This window comes from Vulpes vulpes, chromosome 5, assembly GCF_048418805.1.
Source record: "Vulpes vulpes isolate BD-2025 chromosome 5, VulVul3, whole genome shotgun sequence".
Taxonomy (NCBI): domain Eukaryota; kingdom Metazoa; phylum Chordata; class Mammalia; order Carnivora; family Canidae; genus Vulpes; species Vulpes vulpes.
This window is the reverse complement of record NC_132784.1, coordinates 18,147,046-18,174,890: the sequence shown is the minus strand read 5'-3', so window position 1 is coordinate 18,174,890 and position 27,845 is coordinate 18,147,046. Positions and strand designations below refer to the sequence as shown.

Genomic DNA, 27,845 nt, shown 5'->3' with positions numbered 1-27,845 from the left:
AATGCAAATCAAAACCACAATGAGATATCAGCTCACACCTGTCAGAATGACTTAATTCAGAAACTCAAGAAACAACAAACAGTGGCAAAGACATGCAAAAACTAAAGGAGTTCATGAACACTAAGCCAACTTTGCAAGAAATACTAAAGTAGATGCTTTAAGCAGGAAGAAGAGACCAAAAGAAGTGGGTAAAAAGGAATACTTGTGCACTTTTGATGGGAATAGAAACCAGTGAAGCCACTGTAAAAAACAGTATGGATGTTCCTCAAAAATTAAAAATAGAACTACCATTTGATGGGGGGATAAGTTAAGATGGCAGAATAGAAGAGGCAGCCTGAGCTTGCCTTGTCCCTTGAACACAGTTAGATGAACATCAAATCATTTTGAACAATTAGGTAATCAGTCTGAGAATTAAGAAAACAATCTGCACAATTAGAGGGAAAGAATGTGGCAGATGCAAGGTTCAAAGCCATGAATTGGGGGAGACAAAACTGAAGGTACCACATAGGGGAGGAAGCCCATTTCATGGAGCGAAGTTAGAGAAGGAAAGAGAGAGTAGTGCTTAGGGGTCACACAAGACACCACATGAAGGGATCCCCTGGGTCTCACTGGGAGGGATCACTCCCCTTTCTAGAGTACATCTTGAAAAGGTTATTTTGCCTCTTCAAAGACAAAAGGCCTGATGGGAGCCATTGAGCAGCCATTAAACAGCAAGAGACAAAGGAGCTCACAGAGGGCAGATAACCTGGTTGCAGCTTTTCACTATGCTTCACTAGACTTTAGCCACAGTTCATGAACCATGCAACTGCTTTTGTGGGACAGAGCAGTGCTGGGCAAGCCCAGAGGCTGTCCTCTGGTGGAGGGGGAATTGGTCCATGCTTTGCTAGGTCCTTTATGATTTAGAGTTTGAATCCCAGCCCCCAGCTAGAGATAAAACACAGGAAAACTGTGGCACCAGTCATACCAAGGGTGGGGCACAGATGGGTTAAGGGCAGGGACCTGATGAAAGCTGGGGACACAGAAGAGAAGATTGTTGCTTTTTTGTGACTGCCTCCTGAACAGTGGTGGCTGCAAGTTCCACTCCCTGGGGTTCAGAGGGCATGGTGAGTGACACTGTCTTCCACCCCCAACCCCACTCTGTGCCCATCAGCACAGTCCAACTTCAGAGAGAAACAGCACCTCCAGTGAAGGCTGGAGTCACTGACAGCAAACCCAGCCTTGCACCCAGCAGGGGTATCTTTCCAAGGGCAAGTCTGACTGTGAGCCAGCGTAGCGGGCCTCTACCTCAGAAGACCAACACAGCGCCCCTGCCCACTTACCTCACTCCCCTCCATGTACCAGGTCTGCTGATCATAGTGTGCTCCAAAATGTCAGCTTCACTTCTGGTGGAAATAAGCTTAACGAACTAACCAAAGCACCACCTGGTTATATGTCTAAATACTCCCCCACTGCAAGCAAGAAGGAACTCTGTAGAGTACTCACCTATGGGAAAGAGCAGCCAAAACACAAAAACAGTGCACATAGCATACACCAGAAACACTTCCTGATGCTCCAGACTCTGGACAGTGTATAGCCCCTTCTAAATATAGCATTACTTTCAGAAGCAGGAAACATAACAAATTTTCATAGTATGCAAAGGACAGAAACTTAGATGACAAGATGGAGGAATACTCCCCAGAAGATCAAGAAGAAATCACAAGCAAAGATTTGATCAAAACAGATATAAGCAATATATCTAAACAAGAATTTAAGACAGTCATAAGAATACTAGCTGGGCTTAAAAGAGGTATAAAAGACACCAGAGAACTCTGAATGCAGAAATAAAACACCTAAAAAGTAGTCAAGCTGAAATTAAAAATGTTATAACTGTGATTCAGAACTGAGTGGATGTAATCACATCGAGGATGGAAGAAGCAGAGGATTGAGTAGTTGATATAGAAGATAAAATTATGGAAAATAATTGAAATAAAGAGGGAAAGAAATCTATTAGATTGTGAATTCAGACTTAGGGAACTCAGCGATTCCACAAAGCACAATAATGTCTGTATCATAGGAGTCCCAGAAGAAGAGGAGGAAAAACTGGGCAGAAGGTTAATTTGAACAAATTATAGCTGAGAACTTCCCTAATCTGGGGAAGGAAACAGGCATTCACGTCTAAGAGACACAGAGAACTCCTCTCAAAATCAATAAAAACAAGTCAACATCAAGATATATCATAGTCCAACTTGCAAAATACAAAAGTGAAGAGAGAATTCTGAAAGCAGCTAGATAGAGACAAAATGTCCTTAACCTACAAGGGTTGTAACAGCAGACCTATCCACAGAAATTTGGTAGTCCAGAAAAGTGTGTCATAATATATTCAACATGCTAAATGGGAAAAATATGCAGCAAAATTGTCATTCAGAATAGAAGGAGAAATAAAGAGTTTCCAAGACATGCAAAAACTAAAGGAGTTCATGAACACTAAGCCAACTTTGCAAGAAATACTAAAGTAGATGCTTTAAGCAGGAAGAAGAGACCAAAAGAAACAAAGAACAGAGACAACCCACAAGAACAGCAACTTTATGGATAATATGATGGCTCTAAATTCATATCTATCAGTAATTACTCTGAGTATAAATGGACTCAATACTCTAATCAAAAGATATAGGGCATCAGAATGGTTAAAAAAAAATCCCATCAATATGCTGCTTACAAGTAGAGATTCATTTTAGACCCAAAGACACTTCAAGATGGAAAGTGAGTTGATGGAGAACATCTATCATGTTATTGGATATCAAAAGCAAGCTGAGGTAGCCATATTAATCTAGATTTTAAATTAAGACTTTAAGAACACATGAAGAAGGACACTACATCATAATAAAGGGGTCTATGGAACAGGAAGAATTAACAATTTTAAATATTTTTGCCCCCAACTTGGAAGCAGCCAAATATTTAAATCAATTAATAACAAAATTAAAGAAACTCATTGATAGTACAATAATAATAGGAGACTTTAACACCCCACTCACAGCAGTGGACAGATTATCTAAGCATAAGATCAACAAGGAAACAAGAACTTTGAATGACACACTGGACCAGATGGACTTAACATATATTCAAAGCATTCATCTTAATATAGCAAAATACACATTCTTTTTGAGTGCACACACAACACTTTCCAGAATAGATCATGTACTAGGTCACATCTCAGGCCTCAACTGGTACAAAAAATTAAGATTGTACCATGCATACTTTCAGACTACAACATTATGAAACTTATCAACTACAAGAAAAAAATTGGAAAGACCACAAATACATGGAGGTTAAAAAAATCCTACAAAAGAATAAATGGGTTCACCAGGAAGTTAAAGAAGAAATTAAAAAATTCATGGAAGCAAATAAAAATGAAAACATGAAAACATGACAGTCCAAAATCTTTGGGATGCAGCAAAGGCGGTCATAAGAAAGAAGTATATAGCAATACAAGCCTTCCTCCAGAAGCAAGAAAAGCCTCAAATACACAATCTAACTTTACACCTAAAGGAGATGGAAAAAGTGCAGCAAATAATGCCCAAAACTAGCAGAAAAAGGGAAATGGTTAAGATAGAGCAGAAATAAATGCTGTGAAAATCTAAAACGAACCAATAGAACAAATGAATAAAACTAGAAGCCACCTCTTTGAAATAATTAACAAAATTGAGAAACTCCTAGTCAGACTTACCAAAAAGAAAAGAGAAAGGACCCAAATAAGTAAAATATGAATGAAAGAGAAGAGATCATGGGAAGCCTGGGTGGCTTAGCGGTTTAGCGCTGCCTTCAGTTCAGGGCGTGATCCCAGAGACCCAGGATTGAGTCCCACATCAGGCTCCCTGCATGGAGCCTGCTTCTCCCTCTGCCTGTGTCTCTGCTTCACTCTCTCTCTCTCTCTCACTTTCTCTTTCTCTCTGTGTCTCTATGAATAAATAAATAAAATCTTAAAAAAAATAAAATAAAAAAATAAGAGATCACAACCAAACCACAGAAGTACAAACAATTATAAGAGAATATTATGAGCAATATGTGCCAACAAATTTTGCAATCTGGAAGAAATGGGTAAATTCCTAGAAACACCTAAACTACCAAAACTGAAACAGGAAGAAATAGAAAATTTGAACAGACTGATAACCAGGAAAGAAATTAAATCAGTAATAAAAAATCTCCCAACAAACAAGAATCCAGGGCTGGATGGCTTCCTTGGGAAATTCTACCAAATATTTAAGAATTAATTCCTATTTTTCTAAATCTGTTCCAAAAAATAGAAGTGGAAGGAAAACTTCCAAACTCATTAAATGAGGCCAGCATTACCTTGATCCCAAACAAGACAAAAAAACCCACTAAAAAGAATTACAAACATGTATCCCTAATGAACATGGATGCAAAAATTCTCAATAAGATACTAGTTAATTGAATCCAACAGTACATTAAAAGGATTATTTACCACAATCAAGTATGATTTATTCCTGGGCTGCAAGGATGGCTCAGTATTCACAAATCAGTCAACATGATTATATTAATAAAGACTAAGAACCGTATGTCCTCATAGATGCAGAAAAAGTGTTCCACAAAATGCAGCACTCTTTCTTGATAAAAAACCTTCAAGAAAATAGGGATAGAAGGAAAGTACCTCAGGATCATAAGGGCCATATACATAAGAACCACAAGTAATATCATCCTCAATGGTGAAAAACTGAGAGCTAAGGTCAGGAACATGACAAGGATGTCCACTCTCACTGTTCAACATAGTACTGGAAGTCCTAGCTTCAGCTGTCAGAACAACAAAAAGAAGTAGAAGGCATTTATATCAGCAAGGAAGATGTCGTCCTTTCACTATTTACAGATGATATGATAACTCTGTATAGAAAAACCCAAAAGACTTCACCAAAAAATTGCTAGAAATGATACATTAATTCAGCAAAATCACAGGTTATAAAATCAACATACAGAAATCTGTTGCATTTCCATACTAATATGAAGCAGCAGAAAAAGAAATCAGGGAATCGATCCCATTTGCAATTATACCAACAACCATAAGATACCTAGGAATAAACCTAACCAAAGAGGTTAAAGGTCTGTACCCTAAAAACTATAGAATACATATGAAAGAAATTGAAGACAACACAAATGGAAAAACATTCATGCTCATGGTATAGAAGAACAAATATTGTTAAAATGTCTATACTACCCAAAGCAATCTACACATTCAATGCAATTCGTATCAAAATAACAGCATTTCTCACAGAGATAGAACAAACAATTCTGAAATTTGTGTAGAAGTAGAAAAGACCCCAAAATAGTGAAAACTATCCTGAAAAAGCAAAACACAGTGGGAGGCATCACAATTCTGAACATTAAGCTGTATTACAAAGCTGTAGTCATCAAGGCAGTATGGTACTGGCACAGAAACAGACGCATAGGTCAAGGGAACAGAAAAAAAGAACCCAGAAATGGACCCACAACTGTATGGTCAGCTAATCTTTGATGAAGGAGGAAAGAATATGCAATGGGGAAAAATCAGTTTCTTTAACAAATGGTATTGGGAAAACTGAACAGCTTCATGCAGAAGAATTAAACTGGGCCATTTTCTTACACCATATACAAAGATAAATTTAAAATAGATGAAAGACCTAAATGTAAGACAGGAAACCATTAAAACCTTAGAGGAAAAAACAGGATCACCTCTTTGATCTCAGCTGCAGCAACTTCTTACTGCACACATCTCCAGAGTCAAGGTAAACAAGGAAAAATGAACTATTGGGACCTCATTGAGATAAAAATATATTTTTTTAGATTTTAGTTACTTACTATTTTAGAGAGAGAAAGGGAGTCAGAGTGTGGGGTGTGTGGTAGTGGTGAGGAGTAACGAAAGAGGGAAGGAGAAAAATCTCAAGCAGATTTCCTGCTGAGTGCAAAGCTCAGCATGGCATTCCGTCTTATGACCCTGAAATCGTGACCTGAGGCAAAATCAAGAGTGTACCACCATCAACTGAACTACCAAGGTGCCCCAAAATAAAAAGCTTCTGCACAGCAAAGGAAACAATCGACAAAACTAAAAGGCAACCGATGCGATGGAAGAAGATATTTGTAAGTGACATATCAGATAAAAGGCTAGTATACAAAATCTATAAAGAACTTATCAAACTCAAAACCCAAAAAGCAAATAATGGGCAGTTAAGAAATACACAGAAGACATGAATAGACATTTTACCAAAGAAGACATCCAGATGACTAATAGACACATGAAAAAAAATGCTCAACATTACTCAGCATCAGGGAAATATAAATCAAAACCACAATGAGATACCACCTCACACCTCTCAGAATGGCTAAAATTAATAACACAGGAAATAACAGATGTTGGTGAGGATGTAGAGAAGGGGGAATGCTCTCACACTCTTAGAATGAAACTGGTGCAGCCGCTCTGGAAAACAGTATGGAAGTTCCTCAAAAAGTTAAAAATAGAACTACCCTGTGACCTGGCAATTGCACTACTAGGTATTTATCCAAAGGATACAAAAATGCTGATTCAAAGGGGCACATGCACCCCAACTTTATAGTAGCACTATCAAGAATAACCAAATTATGGAAAGAGCCCAAATGTCCATTAACTGATGAATAGATGAAGCAGTAGTGTATATGTGTATATATGTACATTTATATACATTTATATACATAAATACGTATACATATATATATATATACACACAATGAAATATTACTCGGCTATAAAAATAAAATAAAATCTTGCCTTTTGCAGCAACATGGATGGAACTAGAGTGTGTTATGCTAAGCGAAATATGTAGCCAGAGAAAGAAAAATACCATATGATTTCACTCATATGTGGAATATAAGAAACAAAATATGAACATTGGGGGAAGGAAGGAAAAAAAGATAACAGAGAAAGAGCAAACTATAACAGACTCTTAAATATTAGAGAAGAAACAAGGTTGAGAGAGAGGAGGTGCCTGGAAGGATGTGCTAAATGGGTGATGGGCATTAAGGAGGGAACTTGTTTGGATGAGCTCTGGGTGTTACATGTAAGTGATGAATCAATAAATTGTTCCTGGATATAGTTCCCAATGCTATACTGTATGTTAACTAAGTTGAATTTAAATTAAAAAAAAAAAAAAGAACTACCATATGATCTCATGACTGGTTATTTCCTCCTAAGAATATTTAAAAACACTAATTCCAAAGGATATATGCACCCCTATGTTACTGCAGTTTTATTTACAATAGCCAAATTATGCAGTCAGACCAGGTGTCCTTCAATGGATGAATAGATGAAGAAGTGGTATAAATATACATATGTATATATACAGGGAGATACTATTCAGCCGTAAAAAAGAATGCAGTCTTGCCGTTAACACCAACCTGCAGTGAGTTACTGAGTATAATACTGAGCGAAATAAGCCAACCTGAGAAAGACAAATACCATATGATCTTACTGAAATTTAGTATTTAAGAAACAAAACAAAAAAGGAGAAAGAGACAAACCAAGAAACAGATTCAACTGTAGGAACAAACAGATGTTTATCAGAGGGGAAGTAGGTGAGGTAGACTAATGAAATAGGTGAAGGGAATTCATAGTATACTTATATGGAATTGTTGAATCAGTCCATTGCATACCTGAAACTAATATAACACTATATGTTAACTACACTGGAATTAAAATTTTAAAAATAAATAAATTTTTAAAAATTTAAAATGCAGTTGTTGTATTGTTGTGTTTTTTTTAGGACCTCTTCGTTTTCTCTTAGAGGGTAGAGAACTGCAGAAGATGGACTCTGTCCTGTATATTTTCACCAGTGATACAGAAAATGCAAACATAATGTGTTTTATTGTTAATATATTTACTGGTCTAGTTATTTCATTCTACAAACTCATAAGGAGCCTAGCACTGCATATATACCGATAAACAAGGCACATTCTTTGTCCTCATCGATTTTATGAGGTAGCAAGGGAGATAAATATGTACATGAATAATTTTATTACAGTATGGTAAAGAATACTATAGTATGAATAATTTGGTAGTTCAAAATATGAGAGATCTCTTTAGGCCAATGTTTGTCTGCATAAAGTGATGCCTTCCTCTCTTCCATGTTTCAGATCACCCCTCAGCCAGTGAGTTTTTGTCGTCACAGTTTCAAGCACTCTGCTGGGCTTTAATGTGACAGTCCAGGAATACGAAATGCCTTGCAGTGCATTGGGCAGCCCTGCAATACTAAGCATTGTCTCAAAATTTTCTGTGTTGAAAAATACTGCTATCCTCTTTGTGGGAAGGCTTCAATGAATACTCAACTAATATTTGAGTATCCACTTTATCTATGACTCTAGATGCCTGGACATAAATATTCTCAGAAAGTAAAGTCCCTATGCTAGTAATACATGGCTTGGTGGATGTCAAAATCTTCCAAACACCATTTAACCAAATATTTTTGGTTAACCAAAACATTAAATTTTGGACTCTGATTTATCATATCTAAAAAGTATAAACATCTTAAGAGAAACTGAGTTTTAGCAGTGTAATACTGCTATGCTAATAAATCCCTTTATTTCTCCCCTTTATTTTCTTTCTTTTCCTTCTCCCAAAGAGTTGTGGTGTTTATGATAAGTTGGTTACTGAAATATTTTGAAATTACAGGACTTTTTTTTTTTTTTTCCTAGGAGAATATCGAGCAGCAAAGTGACAATTCTGGGCTATGGTCTTTTAACCACAGATGCAGAGACTTTGATAGATGCATTGAATAATCAGAACTTCAAAGTAGTTATAGTAGATGAATCACACTACATGAAGTCCAGGAATGCAACTCGCAGTAAGATTTTATTGCCAATAGTACAGAAAGCCAAACGAGCCATTCTTCTTACAGGAACTCCAGCTTTGGGAAGGCCTGAAGAGGTACTATAATCCTTAAATTTTGGCTTAGAAAAAAATCTTTCACAAAAAAAATAAATGATTGGGGATTTCTAGATGGCTATTATTGATTAAATGCATCCTTTAGTATGACTATTTTCTCTGTTTACATGTGAACTTTACCTGTGCTTGTACATGTATATAAAAATATAGTTTTAACTTTCAACTTAAGGTTTTCATATTAAGTATACATTTATAATATCCATCACATTTGTTTTCATATCATTCATATATGCTTTTAGTCTTCATTTATCCAGTTGGTTTGACATTATAAGCTCCTTAGGATTGCGGTTTAATCTATTTTGTATCTTCTAACTTCTTTCTGTTTCTCTTTTATTTTAAGATACATGTTTGAGGACTGCCTGGGTATCTCAGTCAGTTGAGCTTAGGACTCAGTTTTCGCTCAGGTCATGATTTTGGCATTGTGGGATGAGCCCCACTTTTGTCTCCATGCTGTGCAGAGTCTGCTCAAGATTCTCCCTCTTTCCCTATGGCCCTCGCCCTGCTCGTGCTCCCTCTCTAAAATAAATAAATAAATCTTTTTTTTAAAAAACCCACATAGATCCATGTTTGGGAAGGTATAGGTATCTGAACTTATGTTCAAGTCAAATGGAGAAATAAGGCATTTGTATGATACTCCCATTTAGTTCTAAGAGCCATAGAGAGAATGGAGTAATTAAAGGGTTGGGAGAAGAAATGAATGAAATTCTTGAGTCTTGAAGGGTCACTGTATTCTAAAGAAGCCCTTTCTGTTCATGAACCCTGAGTCATAGAAAAAAAAAATGTACTTTTTGTCTTTTAGGATTGTAAGAATTAAAGGAAATACTGGTTTAAAAGTATCTTGTATGTGCCCTGGCACATGGTATGCATTTAACATACAGTAGACATTTTTATTATTGATTAATAAGCCAAGCATGGGAGGCAACTATTGATAAAGTGTATTATGTAAATTGATTTTCAAATGTTAAACCAATCTTACATTCCATGATAAATCTCTCTTGACTATATATAACCCTTTTTATTTGTTACTGGATTCAGTTTGCTCTATTTTGCTGATGATTTTTTTGTTTATATTCATTAGAAATAGTAATATATAGTTTTCTTATTATACCTTTGATTTTAGTATCAAGGCAATACTGGTCTCACAGAATGAGTTGGGACGTATTCTCTCCTTTCCTGCTTTTTAGAAGAGTTTGTGAAACTTTGTTATTACTTCCTTTTTTAAATGTTTGGTAGAATTTAGAGGTGAAACCATCTGAGCCTGAGTTTTTCTTTGTGAGTAGATTTTAAATTAATAATTAAGTCTCTTCACTGAATATATATCTATTCAGATTGTGTATTTCTTCTTGAGTTAGTATAATATTTTGTGTCTTTCTAGGAATTTTTCCATTTTATCTAAGGTATCTAAGTTATTAGCACACAGTTGTTCATAGTATTCCTTTATAACCTTTGTGTTTCTATAAGGTTGATAGTATATGTCCCCTCTTTTATTTCTGATTTTAGTAACTTGAGTCTTTTCTCTCTCTTTCTCTCTCTCTTTTTTAATTTGGTTAGTCTAAGCTAAAATTTTGTGAATTTTCCCATTCTTTCCAAAACCAGTATTTGGTTTCATTGATTTTTTTTTCTGTTTTCTATTCTCTGTGTTATTTCCATTCTAATCTTTATTATTCTTTCTGTCTGTTTTGTGTTTTGTATACTCTTTGTCTCCTAGTGTCTTTAGGTGAAAAGAAATTATTGATTTAAGACCTTTCTTCTCTTTTTTAATAGAGATATATACAGCTATAAAGTTCACTCCTTGGAAGATACATTGGCAAATACTTAAAAAGATAAAAATAGAGTTACCATAAGTCCTAGCAATTCCATTTTTTTTGCAATTCCATTTTTTAATTTTATACACAATAAACTGAAAATATATGTGTGTTCACAAAAAAACTATCCATAGTAGCATTATTTATAATATCCACAAAGTAGTAAGAAGCCAGTGTCCATAACTGATGAATGGGTAATGAAAATGTATCCATAAAAAGGAATAAAATACTGATACATTCTACAACATGGGTGAACCTTGAAAGCAGTATGCTAAGTCGATGAAGTCAGACAGAGGCTACATGTTGTATGATTCTATTTATGTGAAATATCCAGAAAGGCTAAGTAATGGAAATAGGAATCAGATTAATGATTGCCAGGATTGGAGAGAATGGGAAATGACTAGTAATAGGTATGGAATTCCTGTCTATGGTGATACAAATATTTCAAAAGTAAATAATGGTGATCGTGGCATTTTGTCAATATACTAAGAGCCACTGAATTGTACACTTTAAAAGTATGAACAATGAGAGGCACCTGGGTGGCTCAGTGGTTGAGTGTCTGCCTTCAGCTCAGATCATGGTCCTGGTCCTGGGATTGAGTCCCACATCAGGCTACCCACAAGGAGCCTGCTTCTCCCTCTGCCTATGTCTCTGCCTCTCTCTCTCTCTCTGTGTCTCTCATGAATAAATAAAATCTTTTTTAAAAATTTAAAAATATGAAAGTATGAACAATGAAAGTGATATATGAATTATTTCTCATTAAAGCAGCTCTCTTAAAAATGTATACTAAATAACAGTGAGACACTACTATGTACAGCCCATCAAAGTTATAAAAATGAAAAGATTTCATGATACTATTGATGGGAATACAAACTGGGACCTGCTTTTTGCACTGTAACACAGTAACAGCCATCAAACCTTAAAAAGCATATACCTTAAATCCACCTATTTCATTTCTGAACATATATCCTACAGACTCATCTAATGGAAATACAGATTGATGAGTGGTGAGTGGATGGATGGATGAATAGATAAATAGATAAATGATTGGTAGATGAGATGTAGATACATATACCTATGCCTACATATATTTATATATGCACACATATACATAGAGAGACTTAATGAAGTTATTAGCTTTTATAATTGTATAAAAGCCAGAAACAGCCTATGTGTCCAAGATCAGGAGACTGTTTTTTCTCTTTTTTTAAGATTTTATTTATTTATTCATGAGAGACATTAACAGAGAGAGAGGCAGAGACAAAGACAGAGGGAGAAGCAGGCTCCATGCAGGAAGCCCGACGTGGGACTCGATCCCGGGTCTCTAGGATCACATCCTGGGCTGAAGGCAGCGCTAAACCCAGGCTGCCCCAGGAGACTGTTTAAATATTTTACAGGACTTGTACATAATAATTGCTGCTATGAGCCTTTAAACAGTGCTTTATTATACTACTACTATTGCTTAATTTTTAAAACTAAAAAAAATAGTGTATATGTACTCTAATGTTGTCTAAGACATGTTTTAGGGGACAAAAATTCTAGTTTTATATATATAATATCTTCACATTAATAGAAGAGAAGATATATGTATCTCTGTGTAGGCATACAAAATATATAAATGTATATTAGAGAAAAAGATAACAGTTATCCCTGAAGAATAGGATGGCAGAGATGTGTGAATAGAGGAAAAGGAGGGGGCCTGAGAAAGAAGAGGTAGATTTTCTTTTTTACTCTTTGCTATTTTTTAAACTAGAGTTATCATAGTAATAATATTTACTTGAAAATACTACAACATATTGAGAACACTTGTATTGTTACAGCTTTTCATGCAGATTGAAGCTCTCTTTCCTCAAAAATTTGGAACATGGACTGAGTATGCCAAAAGATACTGTAATGCACATATCAGGTATGACAAAGTACTTTCTATAAATTTTAATTCTTGCATATATACCATGAACATTAAGGTTATTAGTCATTCTTTGTTCCAGTGCTTTTCACACTGGTAGTAGCTATGGAATAATTTCTTCAAGTAAAATCTTATGTGAAGACCTATACATAAATAAAAGAAGTAGATAATGGTATTTTTTTTCTTTAATTTTTATCCTTCCATTTTATTTTTGGAATTATTTAATTGTACTGACTGGGTAAATGTGCACAATGTACAAAAGTGAAGAGTAAGTTCATTCCTCTTTGGCTGTCTCCCAGCCAGCCATTTCCCTTCCCAGGTAACCTGGGTTGGGTTATTTATTGTGTATCCTTCTGGAAACACAGTGTTGGCAATTTATGGGGTATCCTTCTGGAGATACTCAATGTACGAAGAAGCATATGGATACACAGTGTTGGCAATTTATTGTGTATCCTTCTGGAGGCACTCCATGCATGAAGAAGCATATATGATTGTATGTGTATAATATTGTATCATTTTATTTCTACATATATAGTAATATAAGGTATGTATTGTTCTGCTGTATGCTGTCTTCATCTAATATGTGTGGAGATCCTTCCATATCAGTTCCTAAAAGAGCTTTAACATTTTTATTTTTAGCTGCTCCCAGTATTCCACTGTTTGCATGCACTATAATTTATTTAGTATACTATTAATAGACCTTTATCTGTGGTACATAGCTGTTGCATACAGTACAGCATTGAATATCCTTGCACATTTTGAGAGGCAGTACATTATATTGGCAAAAAGCATGCAAAATTAGAGCTAGACCACCTGTCTTATATATTTATATCCAGTACTTACAATGTTTCATTTTATGAAAGTAACTTTACTTCTCCAGACCTTGGTGTCTTTAGCTCTAAAAGAGACAATAATTATCCCTATCTCAGAGAATTTTTAGGAGACTTACATTAGCTAATATTTATGAGGGATTTCAACAGTCAGTGGCACATAGTGAGCACTCAATAATTATGAGCTATTTTATTTTTTTTATTTTTTTTTATTGTATGAGCTATTTTAATATTTCATGTCGCACATACAGGAATAAATCTTTAGGATAAATTTATAGAATTGGAATTGCTGGTACAAAGGGCATGTGTATTTTTATATTTTTTAGACTTTTGCAAACTGCTCCACCAAAATTATACTAATTTATATTCCCACAGCAGTAAGTTTGTCTCTTTCTCCACACCTTTCCAACCTGTTCAAATATAAATTATTTTTCTCTTGCCAGTGTGTTCTGATGGTAGTTTTACTTCTTCTCCTGCTAGTTGTCTCTTTATGTTCTTTGCCCTTCATCTTCCTAAACTGACTAGCTATTTTTTTCTTATTGATATATTGGAAATCTTTATTATAGAAATCAGCTCTTTGTGATGAGTCCCTCACATTTTTTCCCAGTGTGTTTTCTTTTATCCTTTCTACAAGTTTTTCTTTTTTAAGATTTTATTTATTTATTCATGAGACACAGAGAGGCAGAGAGGCAGAGAGGCAGAGACACAAGCAGAGGGAGAAGCAGGGAGCGGGATGTGGGACTCTATCGGGGGGTCCCCAGGATCACGCCCTGGACTGAAGGCGGCACTAAACCACTGAGCCACCCGGGCTGCCTTCTACAGGTTTTTAAAATAACCTTATGGTGTTTTGATGCTTTTTAAAGGGCTATAGAGCACAGAGATAGAGTCTTTCTAAATTGTATGAAGGCATTTTAACACTGATAGCAAAATCAGACAATATACAGAAAAAAAAAACGGGGATCCCTGGGTGGCGCAGCAGTTTAGCGCCTGCCTTTGGCCCAGGGCGCGATCCTGGAGACCCGGGATCGAGTCCCACGTCGGGCTCCCGGTGCATGGAGCCTGCTTCTCCCTCTGCCTGTGTCTCTGCCTCTCTCTTTCTCTCTCTCACTGTGTGCCTATCATAAATAAATAAAAATTAAAAAAAAAAAAACCTAAGGATTTTTTAACTTAAATTTATAAATGTAGAAATCCTCAATATTAATATAAACCAAAACTCATGAAAAGTCCTCATGTGTTGACCTCATGTGTTGCAAATAGAATTTATATCAGCAAGTATAGTTTAATATTAGAAAATGTGTTAATATAGTCATTTTACTAGTGAAAAGGAAAAACTTCATTACATCATCTCCATATATGCTGAGGTGTAATTTGATAAAATTCAGTATCCATCCTTTTATATGGTTTAATAATTTTTTAATTATTGAAGTATAGTTGACATACAGTGATAAATTAATTTCAGGTGCACAACATAGTTATTTGACGATTCTGTACATAACTCAGTGCTCACTATGATAAGTGTAGTACAGTGTTACTGATTTTATTCTGTATACTGTACTTTTCATCTCCACATCTTCTTTATTCTATACCTAGAAGATTGTACCTCTTAATTCCCTTCATCTACTTTACCCAGCTCCCCTCCTCACCTCCATTCTGGCAACTATCAGTTTGTTCCCTGTATTTAGAAGTATGTTTTGTGTTGTTTGTTTGGTGATTTATTTTGTTTTTTAGATTCCACATGTAAGTTAAATTATATGGCATTTGTCTTTCTCTGACTTACTTCACTTAGCATAATACCCTCTAGGTCTGTCCATGTTGTCTTAAATGGCAGGATATCATTCCTTTTTATGGCTGATTATTATTTTTTTATATTTATATACCACAACTTTTTTATCCATTCATCAAGAGGACACTTGAGTTGCTTCCATAATTTGGCTATTTAAATAATGCCATTATAAACATAGGGGTGCATATGAATTTTGAATTAGTGTTTTTGTTCTCTTTGGGTAAATACCCACTAGTGGAATTCGGTATTTCTCTTATTAGTTTTATGAGGAACCTCTGTATTGTTTTCCATAGTGGTTTCACCAATTTACCTTCCCACTAACAGTGCACAAGGGATTCCTTTTCTCCACATCCTTGCCAACACTTGTTATTTCTTTTGATACTAGCCATTCTGACTGGGTTATATTTAGAGGAAGTTGTAAATACAAATATGATTTGGAGAAGGTAGTGCATTCAGATTTGCATTTCCTTGATGATTAGTGATGTTGATTGAGCATCTTTTCATGTGTCTATTGGCTATCTTTATGTCTTCTTTGGGAAAATGTCTATTCATATCCTCTGCCCATTTTTTAATCGAATTGTTTGCATTTTTGGTGTTGAGTTTTACAAGTCCCAATATATTTTGGATATTAACCCCTTATTGGATATATCACTGGCAAATATCTTTCCCTATTCACTAAGTTGCCTTTTTGTTTTGTTGATGGTTTACTTTCCTTTGCAAAAGCTTTTTAGTTTGGTATAGTTCCAATAGTTTATTTTCACTTTTGCTTCCCCTGGCTGAGGAGACAACCCATAAATATGTTGCTAAGTGATGTCTAAGAGATCACTGCTGTTTTCTTCTAGGAGTTTTATGGTTTAAGGTCTAGCATTTAGATCTTTAATCTATTTTGATTTTGTTTTTGTGTATGGTGTAAGAAAGTGGTTCATTTTCATTTTTTTTGCATGTAGCTGTCCAGTTTTTACAACATCATTTATTGAAGAAACTGTCTTTAGCCCCATCATATATCCTTAACCCCTTTGTTGTAAAGTAATTGACCATGTAAGTGTGGATTTATTTCTGGGCTCTCTATCCCATTCCATTAATTTTTGTGTTTGTTTTTGTGCCAATGCCATACTCTTTGAATACTATGTCTTTATATTATACCTTGAAATGTGATATTGTGATACCTCTGGGTTTGTTCTTTTTTTTCAAGATTGCTTTCACTATTCAAGGTCTTTTGTGGTTCCATATGAATTTTAGGATTAGTCTAGTCCTGTGAAAAAATGTTATATAAGTACTGTAGTAGGGATTGCATTAATTCTATAGATTTCTCTGGTTATAGATTAACTCTTCCATCATGTTGTTAGGAGGCTCTTTGTCACAATTTTTGCAGACTATAAATGCCAAAAGTTTATTTACATAAAAGAGACATATTAATTGGATTTATCTTTGGGGGACTAGGAAATCCTAAATGGTCAGAAGCATTTCATTTTTTCTGACTAGGACTTGTCATATTACAAAAGAAGTGTATAACTATTCCTTTCTTGATTATTAGCACACATACGGTTTCAAAGAAAGGTTTATATTTTGGAAATTCTTTATTTGGGGAGATTGTGTTCTATTTTATGTTTACTAGAGAAAGCCATTTCAAGATTATTATTATTATTATGCTTCTCAAAAGACATTTTCTTCCAGATTCCATTTCAAAAATTTTACATTATTCCTTTTCTTCATTACCTTGAAACTAATATGGTATCATAGACTGATTCGGATCAAGGCTCTTCCTGGCATTTTAAGTTAGTTTGGAATGTTAAATTTTTTCCATAATGTTTTGATTTCATGAAGATGTCATTTTCACACTATAATTTTGCAGAAGGCAAATTATGGTTAGTTATTCAGTTCTAGACCCATATTTTATATTTGAAATATCATGACTGTATTCAAATTAAGTTAAATGAAGCTTGAGCAAAATTATAACTTTATCTTTATAAAGTTTATTAGATACATATGTGGTCACAAACAGAAGTATAATAATGCAAATGTAGTTTGGAGATGAGAAGTCTAGGTATAGATGACTACTTGGTTTGATTTGAGAGACACAGAGGAAGTATTACTCCACCAGAACATCCCATATCCACAATCCTTTACATCATTCATTGTGCTGCATTGTATTTAGAGGACACTATAAATGGAAATATGATTTGGATAAGGGAGCACATTCAGTTGTCCATCATTAGCACAGGAGACCTAGAAAAGACTTTACAGATTACTCAGTCTGCCTTTGTCACTTTATAGGCACCAGGCAATGTTAAATGGCTTGCCTAGTATCTGACTTCATCTTGCACCTTTTTTTCGCTTTTCCTGGAAGTAAGAAAGACCTCAGGAATGGCAACTTTAATAAATGTTCTTTTACACAGAAAAGAAGGGCACATAGGTAATCGAGCGAAGCATTCTGTTATCAGTAGCCACCTTGAAAAGGTACACTGTGGGAAGACAAATTTGTCCTCCCTAATGTCATGCTTAAAGGTTAAGAATATCCTAGCATAGTTTTATGAAAATTTCTCCGATTTTCTAAACTTTCTTTACTGCTGATATGTTGTGCCATTTCTACCACTTAGGAGAAATAGTTGTCTAAATTTTTATGAGAGGGAAAATGCTGAAAGATAATACATATTAAAGGTATTTACAGCCATTTTCCAAAAGTGTTAATTAATAGGTCATGTCAGCTTCAAGAAATGTCTCTTATGGAATTGTACTGTACTTTGTCCTCAGCACTGTCACATTTAATGTTCTTATCCATGGGCTAAATAGAGGTCAAGTCTATTCCATTTGCAAATGGCTCAAATCTGAGAGAAATAGTTAATATACTGGATGGCAGAGATAAGTTTGAAAAATAATTAGATAAAAATTAATAGGACAAATCCTGCACATATGCTTAGAAAGTGTGCTTTGTGTGGAAGGATTTCAGAAATCCTCACCTATTGTCACTAGTTTAGTTCAAGAAGATTTCTGGTTTTGAATAACCTTATGCTAAATTGAAGTCAACTGTCTGTCATAACTGATAAAAATAAAGTAATATTGGGATGTATTGCTCATATTAACATTCAGAGTAAGGGATGGTTCTACTCCAATCATTGATTAGAACACATCTGGAGTGTAGTTTAATTTTGATTAATCCATTCATTCAAAAATATTTATAGGGTATCTATTATTTGCCATCCCATGTCTTAAGCATCAGATACATATTAGAGAACAAGATCTACGTGGTTCCAACCTTCACTGAGTTCTCAAACACTAACCAGATGATAACAGTTGTGATGAGTGTCATATAAAGGAAGTAAAGGATGTAATGGCAGAGTTTAAGATAGTGAACTATCAAGTCACAAAGAACAGAAGGGGCATCTTGTTAGTGAGTGATATTTATTTGCATTCCAGGAAGAGTAATTTTATGTGCTAAGCCTAAGAGCCAGAGAGACTGCTAGGCCTTTGAGGAACTAAAGGTAAAAGTAGATCAGGTCATAGGAATATTCTTGAGCTAATAGAAGAGAGTCTCAAGACAAAAATGGAGTTTGGCATAGGTCATTTTATATGGGGTCCTTTTCTTTTCATCAGAATAGCAGTAAGAAGGCACTGGCAGGTGTTTTATGCTTTTTATTTATCAGTATTATAGGAGGTTTTTTTAGTAAAATATATGTAAGAAAATTTACTATTTTAACTTTTTAAGTTTATAGTTCAATTATATTAAGTACATTCACACTGTTGTGCAAACATCATTACCATTTGTCTCCAGAACTTATTCATCATCCCAAACATTAAACAGTAACTCTGTATTCCCCTTGCCCTCTCATCCCTGCATTCTGGGGTTTTAAAGCATAAAAGGAACAAACATGACAAGATGTATAAGCTTGGTTTGTTATTTTTCAAGACAACATTTTCACATTGTTCAAACTTCTAAATCATCTGTGTAAGAGTATATACTTTGAAAAATCTCCCTTTCACTCACTTTTTTCTGAAAAATATAGTTTTTAATTTTTCCACAAAAAATTGTATGCCTTTTCAAGGGAATTTCTATTTTTTACACAGATACTGGATAGCATAAACATAGACGTTGTTTTGTACTTTACTTATTTGTCTGTTTTTTGTATATGTAAGTAATTTCATCCTTTGTTATGGCTACATTATATTATTGAGACATCCATAGTTTCTGGGGTGACAAGAAGTTTAGGAAGTTTGCATATGATGACTTTTTTTTCAGGAAATGGGAAAGACAGTTATGTATTTAGAGAAATGGGAAAGTAGAGAATTGAATGAGTGTTGACACAGTGTGAAATATTGCTGAAAGAGAGAGTGAGATAATGAGATTAGTGTGATAGAATCAGCGGCAAAACCAAGTAACCATTTGAGAACAAAAATTTTAGATATGTTATGGAACCAATGCTCTCAAAAATATGATTTCCCCAGCAACACCCAGCATTGTAGGTACAATCTTAGAAAAGGCTTTTGGTTGGATCTAAGTTTTTTTTTTTTACCACCTTGTGATGCATGGACTGAAGAATAAGGACATTTTGTGATCTTGATAGAATGAAAGGTAGTGTATGGACTGAGAAATCCATACAAGGTGAGGAAAAACATAAAGACAGGAAAGATGTGAATATGGTAAAAGTGGTCAGTTGACAGAAAGGTCCTGATGTGATAGTGAAGATACAGTGATTATAAGTAAACAAGTGGGTGAGAAGACTGGGGCAGTATAGAGTGGAATGTCTGAATTTACCAGATAGAGCTGTTTTTCAGGCACTGCTTTTCATGGTTATAGCCATGGGACTGGAATGTTTGAAGGAGAGTTTTAGGTCATTGGAGATAAGGAATGCGAGGAACTGAGAGGGCACTAAAAGTCATATTGTAGGAAGCATGTTAAATGAAAACATAGCTGGGAAAGGGTGACAAGAATAGTGAGAGTATTTCATATCCATCTCTACAAATGCCTATATTATTGATTGCCTACTATATTTAAGACATTATTTCAGACCTGCCGGCAATATAAAGATGAATAAGACATAGTGCTTGGTTTTATGAAGCCTATAGAAATTTGAAAAAGAGAAGGCTTAGGGGGAACAAATCTTTAAATATTTAAGGATCTATCATGTTTTAAAGGAATTACACTTTTGTCTTTGTGGCCTCAGGTCAAAACTGTTATCAATGAATGAAACTTAATAGGGTGGTAGATTTTGGCTTAATATGAGTAAGAAGTTACACATACATGTGACAAAGAAATCATATAATATTATATAATAAAACTGGAATGAAAATACTATAATCAAGTATGCTAATAATTTAATTGTTTTCATTTTTTCTTTATAACCTATGTGTAATGTTATCTATAATCTGCTAATTTCACTTAGCATTACCTTGTCCAATGCTTTAACATTGTCTTTCAAAAAAAACCAAAAAAACAAAAAAACATTGTCTTTCTCAGTTGTTTTATTTTCCTTTATTTTTACTAATTTAAATATGGTGCATTGCTTTGGAAAAATGATCATTTTAACAAATCAAACATGGAAGAAAAGTTTTTTAATACATAAAATGAACTGAACTCTGCTATTTCTTGCTATGTAGAAATAACCATTACTAAGCATGTTTTGATAACCTTCCCTTTAGATAACTTCTCTCCTTAGGTTCATAAGAGAGAAGGAGAAGGAAAGAGAGATGGATAGGTAGGCAATTTTATAGGGCCATATTATACATACTCTTTGGTACTGTGCTTTTTCATTGAACACTATTTCTAGACTATCTTTCTATATCAGTAACTAAAATATGTTATTTTTGTTAGCTGCACATTGTATTTTATATGTAAGCCATATGGCTTTATATTATCTTTAATTTTTAAACAATTCTGTAAGAATGATGATATTACACCCATTTTATAGATGAGTAAACTGAGATTTAGAAAGATTAAGTCCCTCATCCAAATCAAAAGCCTAAAGTAAAAAAGCAGTAATTTAAACACCTCTCCTCACCATTTTTCTTCCATTATCCTTCTGGTGTCTGAATTATTTGGTAACTCATGTCCAGGTCTATATGATTCACTAAATAAATAGAAAACATGGAAATAAATTAAATATTGTTCTCTAAAAGATTGAGTAGTTGACTCTTTCTTAATCAACTTTTTATCTTACTATTATTTCCTTTATTCCACCTTCTGGTTTTCAGTAAGGCCATTATAATTTTTTTATTCAAAGACTCCAACAGATCTGTCAATCCAAAATATCAGACAACCATGTAAAATAATCTTTTTTCCCCCCCATATTTCTGGAGGCTGCCTTTTCACAGCCTTCTGCTCTAATTTCAACTGCTTTTTCTTCGGACATAGGTACACAGGTGTCATCCTGAATTTTCTTTTGTCATACTGCTATATTGCATTCCAAAATTCCTGGCTCCATGACTTTTGTTTTTTCCTTTATTTTCTGGTCCTCTGTTTAATATTTTATTATGGAAAAAAATTCAATATATACAAAAGTAGACAATAGTAAAATGAACTCTTCATATACTCTTCATCAGCTTCAGTGTTTATCAACTCATAGTCACTCTTGTTTTGCTATACGGGCATGTCCCATTTTATCGTGCTTTGAGCTTTACTTTGCTTCACGAATAGTGCATTTTTTACAAATTAAAAGTTTTTGGCAACCCTGCGCCAAGTAAGTCTCTCAGTACCATTTTAAAAATAGCATTTGTTCACATCATGTGTCTGTGTCACATTTTGGTATTCTCTTAATATTTCAAACTTTTTCATTATAATTATATTTGGTTATGGTGATCAATGATCAGGGATCTTTCATGTTACTATTATAATTGTTTTGAGGCACCACAAACCACACCCAAATAAGATGGCAAACAACTGATAAATATTGTGTATGTGTATGCTCTGGCTATTCCAGTGACCAGCTGCTCCCACCTCTCTCTCCTTCTCCTTGGACCCCTCTACATCCTGAGACAATATTATTGAAATGAGGCCAATTAACAACCCTACCATGGCCTCAAAGTGTTCATGTGAAAGAAAAAGTTGCATGTCCCTCACTTTAAATCAAAAGCTAGAGATGATTAAACTTAGTGAAGAAGGTATGTCAAAAATTGAGAAAGGCCAAAAGCTGGGCCTCTGGCACCAAATCGTTAGCCAAGTTGTAAATGCAAAGGAAATATTCTTAAAATAAAAGTGCTACCCCAGGGAACACACAAATAAGAAAGAAGAATAGCCTTATTACTTTTTATTTTAAAGATTTTACTTATTTGTAAAATAAGCAGGAGGAGCAGGAGGAGGGGCAGAGGGAGAGGGAGAAGCAGACTCCCTGCTGAGTAGGGAGCTCAACTTGGGACTTGATCCCAGGACACTGGAATCATGACCTGAGCCAAAGGCAGATGATTAACCAACTGAGCCACCCAGGTACCCCAGAACAGCTTTATCACTAATGTGGAGAAGGTTTCATTGGTCTGAATTGAAGAGCAAGCCAGCCACAACATCCCCTTAACTAAAGCCTAAATCCAGAGCAAGGCCCTAACTCTTCAATTTTGTGAAGGCTGAGAGGTGAGGAAGCTGTGGAAGAAAAGTCTGAAGCTAGCAGAGGCTGATTAAAAAACTTTCTTCAGAAAATAAAAATGCAAAGGGAAGCCATAAGTACTGATATAGAAGCTACAGCAAATTCTTCAGAACATCTGGCTAAAAGCATTAATGAAGGCAGCTACACTAAACAACAGATTTTCAGTGTTTTAAATGAAACAGCCTTCTACTGAAGAAGATGCCATCTAGGACTTCATAGCTAGAGAGAAGTCAATGCCTGGCTTGAAAGCTTCAAAAGACAGGCTGACTCTCTTGGTAGGAGCTAATAGACCTAGTGAGTTTAAATTGAAACCAGTGCTCATTTACATTCCAAAAATCCTAGGGCCTTTAAGAATTATGCCCAATCTACTCTTCCTTTGTTCTACAAAGGGAACAAAAAATCCTGGATGATAGCACATCTGATTACCAAATGGTTTATGGACTAGTTTAAGCCCATTCTAGAGACCTACTGCTCCAAAAACAAAGATGCCTTTGAAATATTACTGATCCTTGACAAATGCATCTGGCCCCCCAAGAGCTCTGAAGGAAAGAAATGTATAATGATATGAATGTTGTTTTCTTTCCTGTTAACATAACAACTTTTGACACTGAGGTCTTACTATTTAAGAAAAGCATTTTGTAAGAGTATTGCTATCATGGATAGTAATTCCTCTGATGTATCTGAGCAATAAATTGAAAACCTTCTAGAGAGTATTCACCATTTGAGATGACGTTAAGAACATTCATGATTCATGGAAAGAGTTCACAATGTCAACATGAACAGAAATTTGTAAGAAATTGATTCCAGTCCTCTTGAATGACTTTGAAGGGTTCAAGACCAAGCCTTCAGCAACCACCAACCTGATCAGCCAGCAGCCATAATCATTGAAGGAAGATCTTTCACCAACAAAAAGATTATGACTTGCTGACAACTCAGATGATAGCATTTTTAGCAATGAAGGTTTTTTTTAAAATATTTTATTTATTTATTCATGAGAGACACACACACAGAGAGAGAGAGAGAGAGAGAGAGAGAGAGGCAGAGGCAGAGACACAGATGGAGGGAGAAGCAGGCTTCATGCAGGGAACCCAACGTGGACTTGATCCCAGGTCTCCAGGATCAGGCCCTGGGCTGAAGGTGGCGCTAAACCGCTGAGCCACCCAAGCTGCCCAGCAATAAAGTATTTTAAAATTAAACTATGTATGTTGTTTTGTAGATACATTGCTTTTGCACATTTAATAGACTACAGAATACTGTTAACATAACTTTTACATCTACTGGGAAACCAAAAAACTAGTTTGACTCTCTTTATTGCAGTTTCCCTTTATTTTGATGGTCTGGAACCAGACCTTCTAAATCCTCAGGGTATGCCTGTATTCCCATGTAACTTCACCACATTATGTTGAAGAAAAACCTACATATCCCATTTTATCTATAAATTATTTCACAACATATCTGTAAAAAGTAAGGACTCTGAAAAAACAAGTAATTAGAATCCCATTATCGTATGTAAAAAAATAAGCAATAATCAGTCATTAATGTCAAAAAAAATCCAGTAGGTGTTCAAATTCTCAATTATCTTAATATCCTAATATTGCAGGTTTTTAAAATTATTTTCCCCCCACAATTTGAATCAGTACCCAAATAAAGCTCACATGTTACAATTGTTAGATATTTCCCTTCATCTCTCCAGTTAAATCTCTTTTAATCTCTAGATTTCCCCTCTATTACCTTGTTTTATTTATTTTTAATTTCTTGAAGAAAATAATTTATTACTGTACTCTGAATCTCCTACTTCCATTCCCCTAATGTTGTTTTACATGTTCTTCTGTCCTCTTATTTCTATATTAGTATTTAGATTTAGGGACTTCCATTTTTGGGCAATTTTTTAAATAGGAATGTTGTGTTCCCTCCCTTAGAAGACTCATAATATCTAAGGCCTCTCTTTTTGTGATGTTAGTAGCTGTCAACATTCAGTACTGATATCTTTAGACATTGCAAAAGGGCTATAGTCTCATACTCTTCCTTCATTACTTGACATACCTCTATAAAGGAGAACCTCCCCTCATCTATTATTTGGAAACTCATTCATTCAGTTTATTTAGAAAGAGCAGGGAAAAAATGTGTATTTCTCTTTATTTACTAGTTTTTGAAATAGCAAGTTGTTTGGCTAACATTCTCTAATGATTTCCAGTAAGGACTTTCATTTTTAAAATTGTTTAGTGTAAATCTTCTAACTTTGTTCTATTTCAAGTGTTTTTTTTTTTTTTTTTCGCTGTTCTGTAATCCTTGCATTTTTATCTGAATTTTAGGATTAGCTTGTTAATTTTTGCAAAGATGTCAGCTGAGGTTTAGATTATTTGGGGAAGTTTTGCCATTTTAGTAATATGAACTCTATTCAGTTAATAAACAGAAATGTCTTTACATTTATTTAATTTCTTTCTATAGTTCTGTGTAGTTTTCAGTGTATAGTTCTCACATTTTTTTTTCATAGATGCCATTTATCAGGTTAAGGAAGTTACTTTGTAATCTTAGTCTGCTAAGTGAGAATTTTTATTTTTTTTAAAAAGATTCACATATTGTTTTGAAGACTTTATTTTTTCTTGAGAGACAGAGAGAGAGAGAGAGGCAGAGATACAGGCAAAGGGAGATACAGGCAAAGGGAGAAACAGGCTCCGTGCAGGGAGCCTGACGTGGGACTGGGTCCCGGGTCTCCAGGATCACACCCGAGGCTGAAGGCGGTGCTAAACCGCTGGGCCACTGGGGCTGCCCAAGAGAATTTTATTTTTAATTCATTTTTTTTCCAATTCACTTTATTGATGGTGGTTAAATTGTCCCATCTTTAACAAATGGGACCATTTTCAATGCGGTCCTTTTATACAACACTACTAGGCTTTGAATGCTTTCTTAGTATCTGATGTGAGATGTTCCAGGATCATATTGTACATTTTTTTCTTTAGTTCTTTTCAGAATATTTCCTGGTTTTCTGGAAAGATAACCCTCAACAGCTTCCTAAGAATAGTGCATAGAAACTAAACTTTTTCAATTCCTATATAACCATTTCTAGATAATTTCGAAATTGATAATTTTATATTTCTGTGTTGAAAATCATTTTTCCTTAGAGTTTTGAGGTTAGTTCTTCATTGCCTCTAATTCCAAGGTTGCTATTAAGAATCACAGTAGTTGGTGCACCTGGTGGCTCAGTCTGTTAAGCATCTGACTCTTGATTTCGGCTGAGATCATGACCTTAGGGCCCTGAGATTGAGCCCCACATTGGGCTCCCTGCTCATTGAGCAGTCTGCTTGTCTTTCTCTTCTCTGCCCTCCCCACTGCTCACAGGCACTGTCTTTCTCCCAAATAAATTAATAGACTTCAAAAAGAAAAAGCACAGAATCGCAACACCATTATCATTTTTGTTCCTTTGCATGTTTTATATATATTCATATGTCTCTCTATTCTGAAAGCTTCTGAGATTGTCCTTTATTGTGGTTAATCTTTAATGATATGAAAATATGCCTTTGTTAGGTGTTTTTGTTTTTGTTTTATTCTAGTGATAGTAGGTATTTTCTTTTAACCTGGTAACTTGAGTGCTTATATCTGGAAATTACTCATTTTTACCATTTTTTCTCCTTTCCTTCAATATATCTTTCTGCAACTTCTTTTATTTATGTATTGACTTTCTAATTTTTTTTCTTTTTTTTCTTTTTGGGACATTTCTTCTTTATTACCCAGCTCTTCTGTTGCATTTTTGTTTAAACTAAAGAAAATTGCTGCAATCTTATATATTTTTAAGCTTTTTTTCTTTTTCTTTTTCTTTTTTTCTTTTTTATTTCTTATACCTTATTCACTTTTCTTTCATAGCCTCTTGTTTTGAGATGCTTGTTGCTGCTCAGGTTTTTGGTATTATTTTGGGATTTTTTTTTGTACTTAATTTTTTTCTGTTGCGTCGTATGTTTGCTCTGAATTTCTTTTCACATTGTCTTCATCTCTGTTGTTCATATTGGATGCTTTCTTCAGTGCCTTTTGATCCATGAATGTCCACTCATATTTAAGATTGAAATTGTAAAAAATTGGTTAGAAAAGCTTTTTGACTAGAAAAGTATGGAAATCCCTAAATGTTAATATGTGGGGATTGTCTTTTTGTGACCTCTTAAAAATTTTTTAAAAATTTTATTTAAATTCAATTCAGTTAACATACAGTATATTATTAGTTTCAAGAGTAGAATTTAGTGATTCATCAGTTGCATAAAACACCAAGGGCACAGGTGCCCTCCTTAATGCCCATCATCCACGTACCTCATACCCCACACCCCACCCACTTCTTCTCTAGCAACCTTCAGTTTGTTTCCTGGAGTTAAGAGTCCAGGGAGGTTTGCCTTCCTCTATGTTTTTATCTTACTTTATTTTTTCTTCTCATCCCCTATGCCCATCTGTTTTGTTTCTTAAATTCCACATATGAGTGAAATCATATGATATTTTTCTTACTCTGACTGACTTACTTTGCTTAGCATAATTCCATCCATGTCATTGCAAATGGCAAGATTTCATTTTTTTGATATACGATATTCCATTATATATATGCCACTTCTTCTTTATCCATTCATCTGTTGATGAACATCTGGGTTCTTTCCGTGTTTTGGCTATTGTGAACATTGCTGCTATAAACATTGAGGTACATGTGCTCCTTTGAATCACCATTTTTATTTCCTTTGGATAAATACCTAGTAGCTTGGGGATCCCTAGGTGGCTCAGCAGTTTAGCACCTGCCTTCAGCCCAGGGCATAATCCTGGAGTACTGGGATCGAGTCCCACATTGACCTTCTGCATGGAGCCTGCTTCTCCCTCTGCCTGTGTCTCTGCCTCTATCTCTCTCTGTGTCTCTCATGAATAAAAAAATTCCTAGTAGCTCAACTGCTGGGTTGTAGGTAGTTCTATTTTTAACTTTTGAGGAACCTCCATACTGTTTTCCAGAGTGGCTGCACCAGTTTGCATTCCCACCAACGGCATAAGAGGATTCC

General features: G+C 34.9%; 1 protein-coding gene across 3 annotated transcripts in view; it reads left to right on the top strand.

Moving 5' to 3' along the window:
* The window catches only part of ZRANB3 (zinc finger RANBP2-type containing 3), a 306,312-nt gene that overhangs the window by 169,971 nt on the left and 108,496 nt on the right, over positions 1-27,845 (top strand). For all 3 annotated transcript variants that reach the window (XM_072757626.1, XM_026015556.2, XM_072757627.1), the window contains 2 exons: positions 8,686-8,917; positions 12,561-12,646. In XM_072757626.1, coding sequence (XP_072613727.1) covers positions 8,686-8,917; positions 12,561-12,646 — 318 coding nt within the window. The remainder of the gene's footprint in view (positions 1-8,685; positions 8,918-12,560; positions 12,647-27,845) is intronic.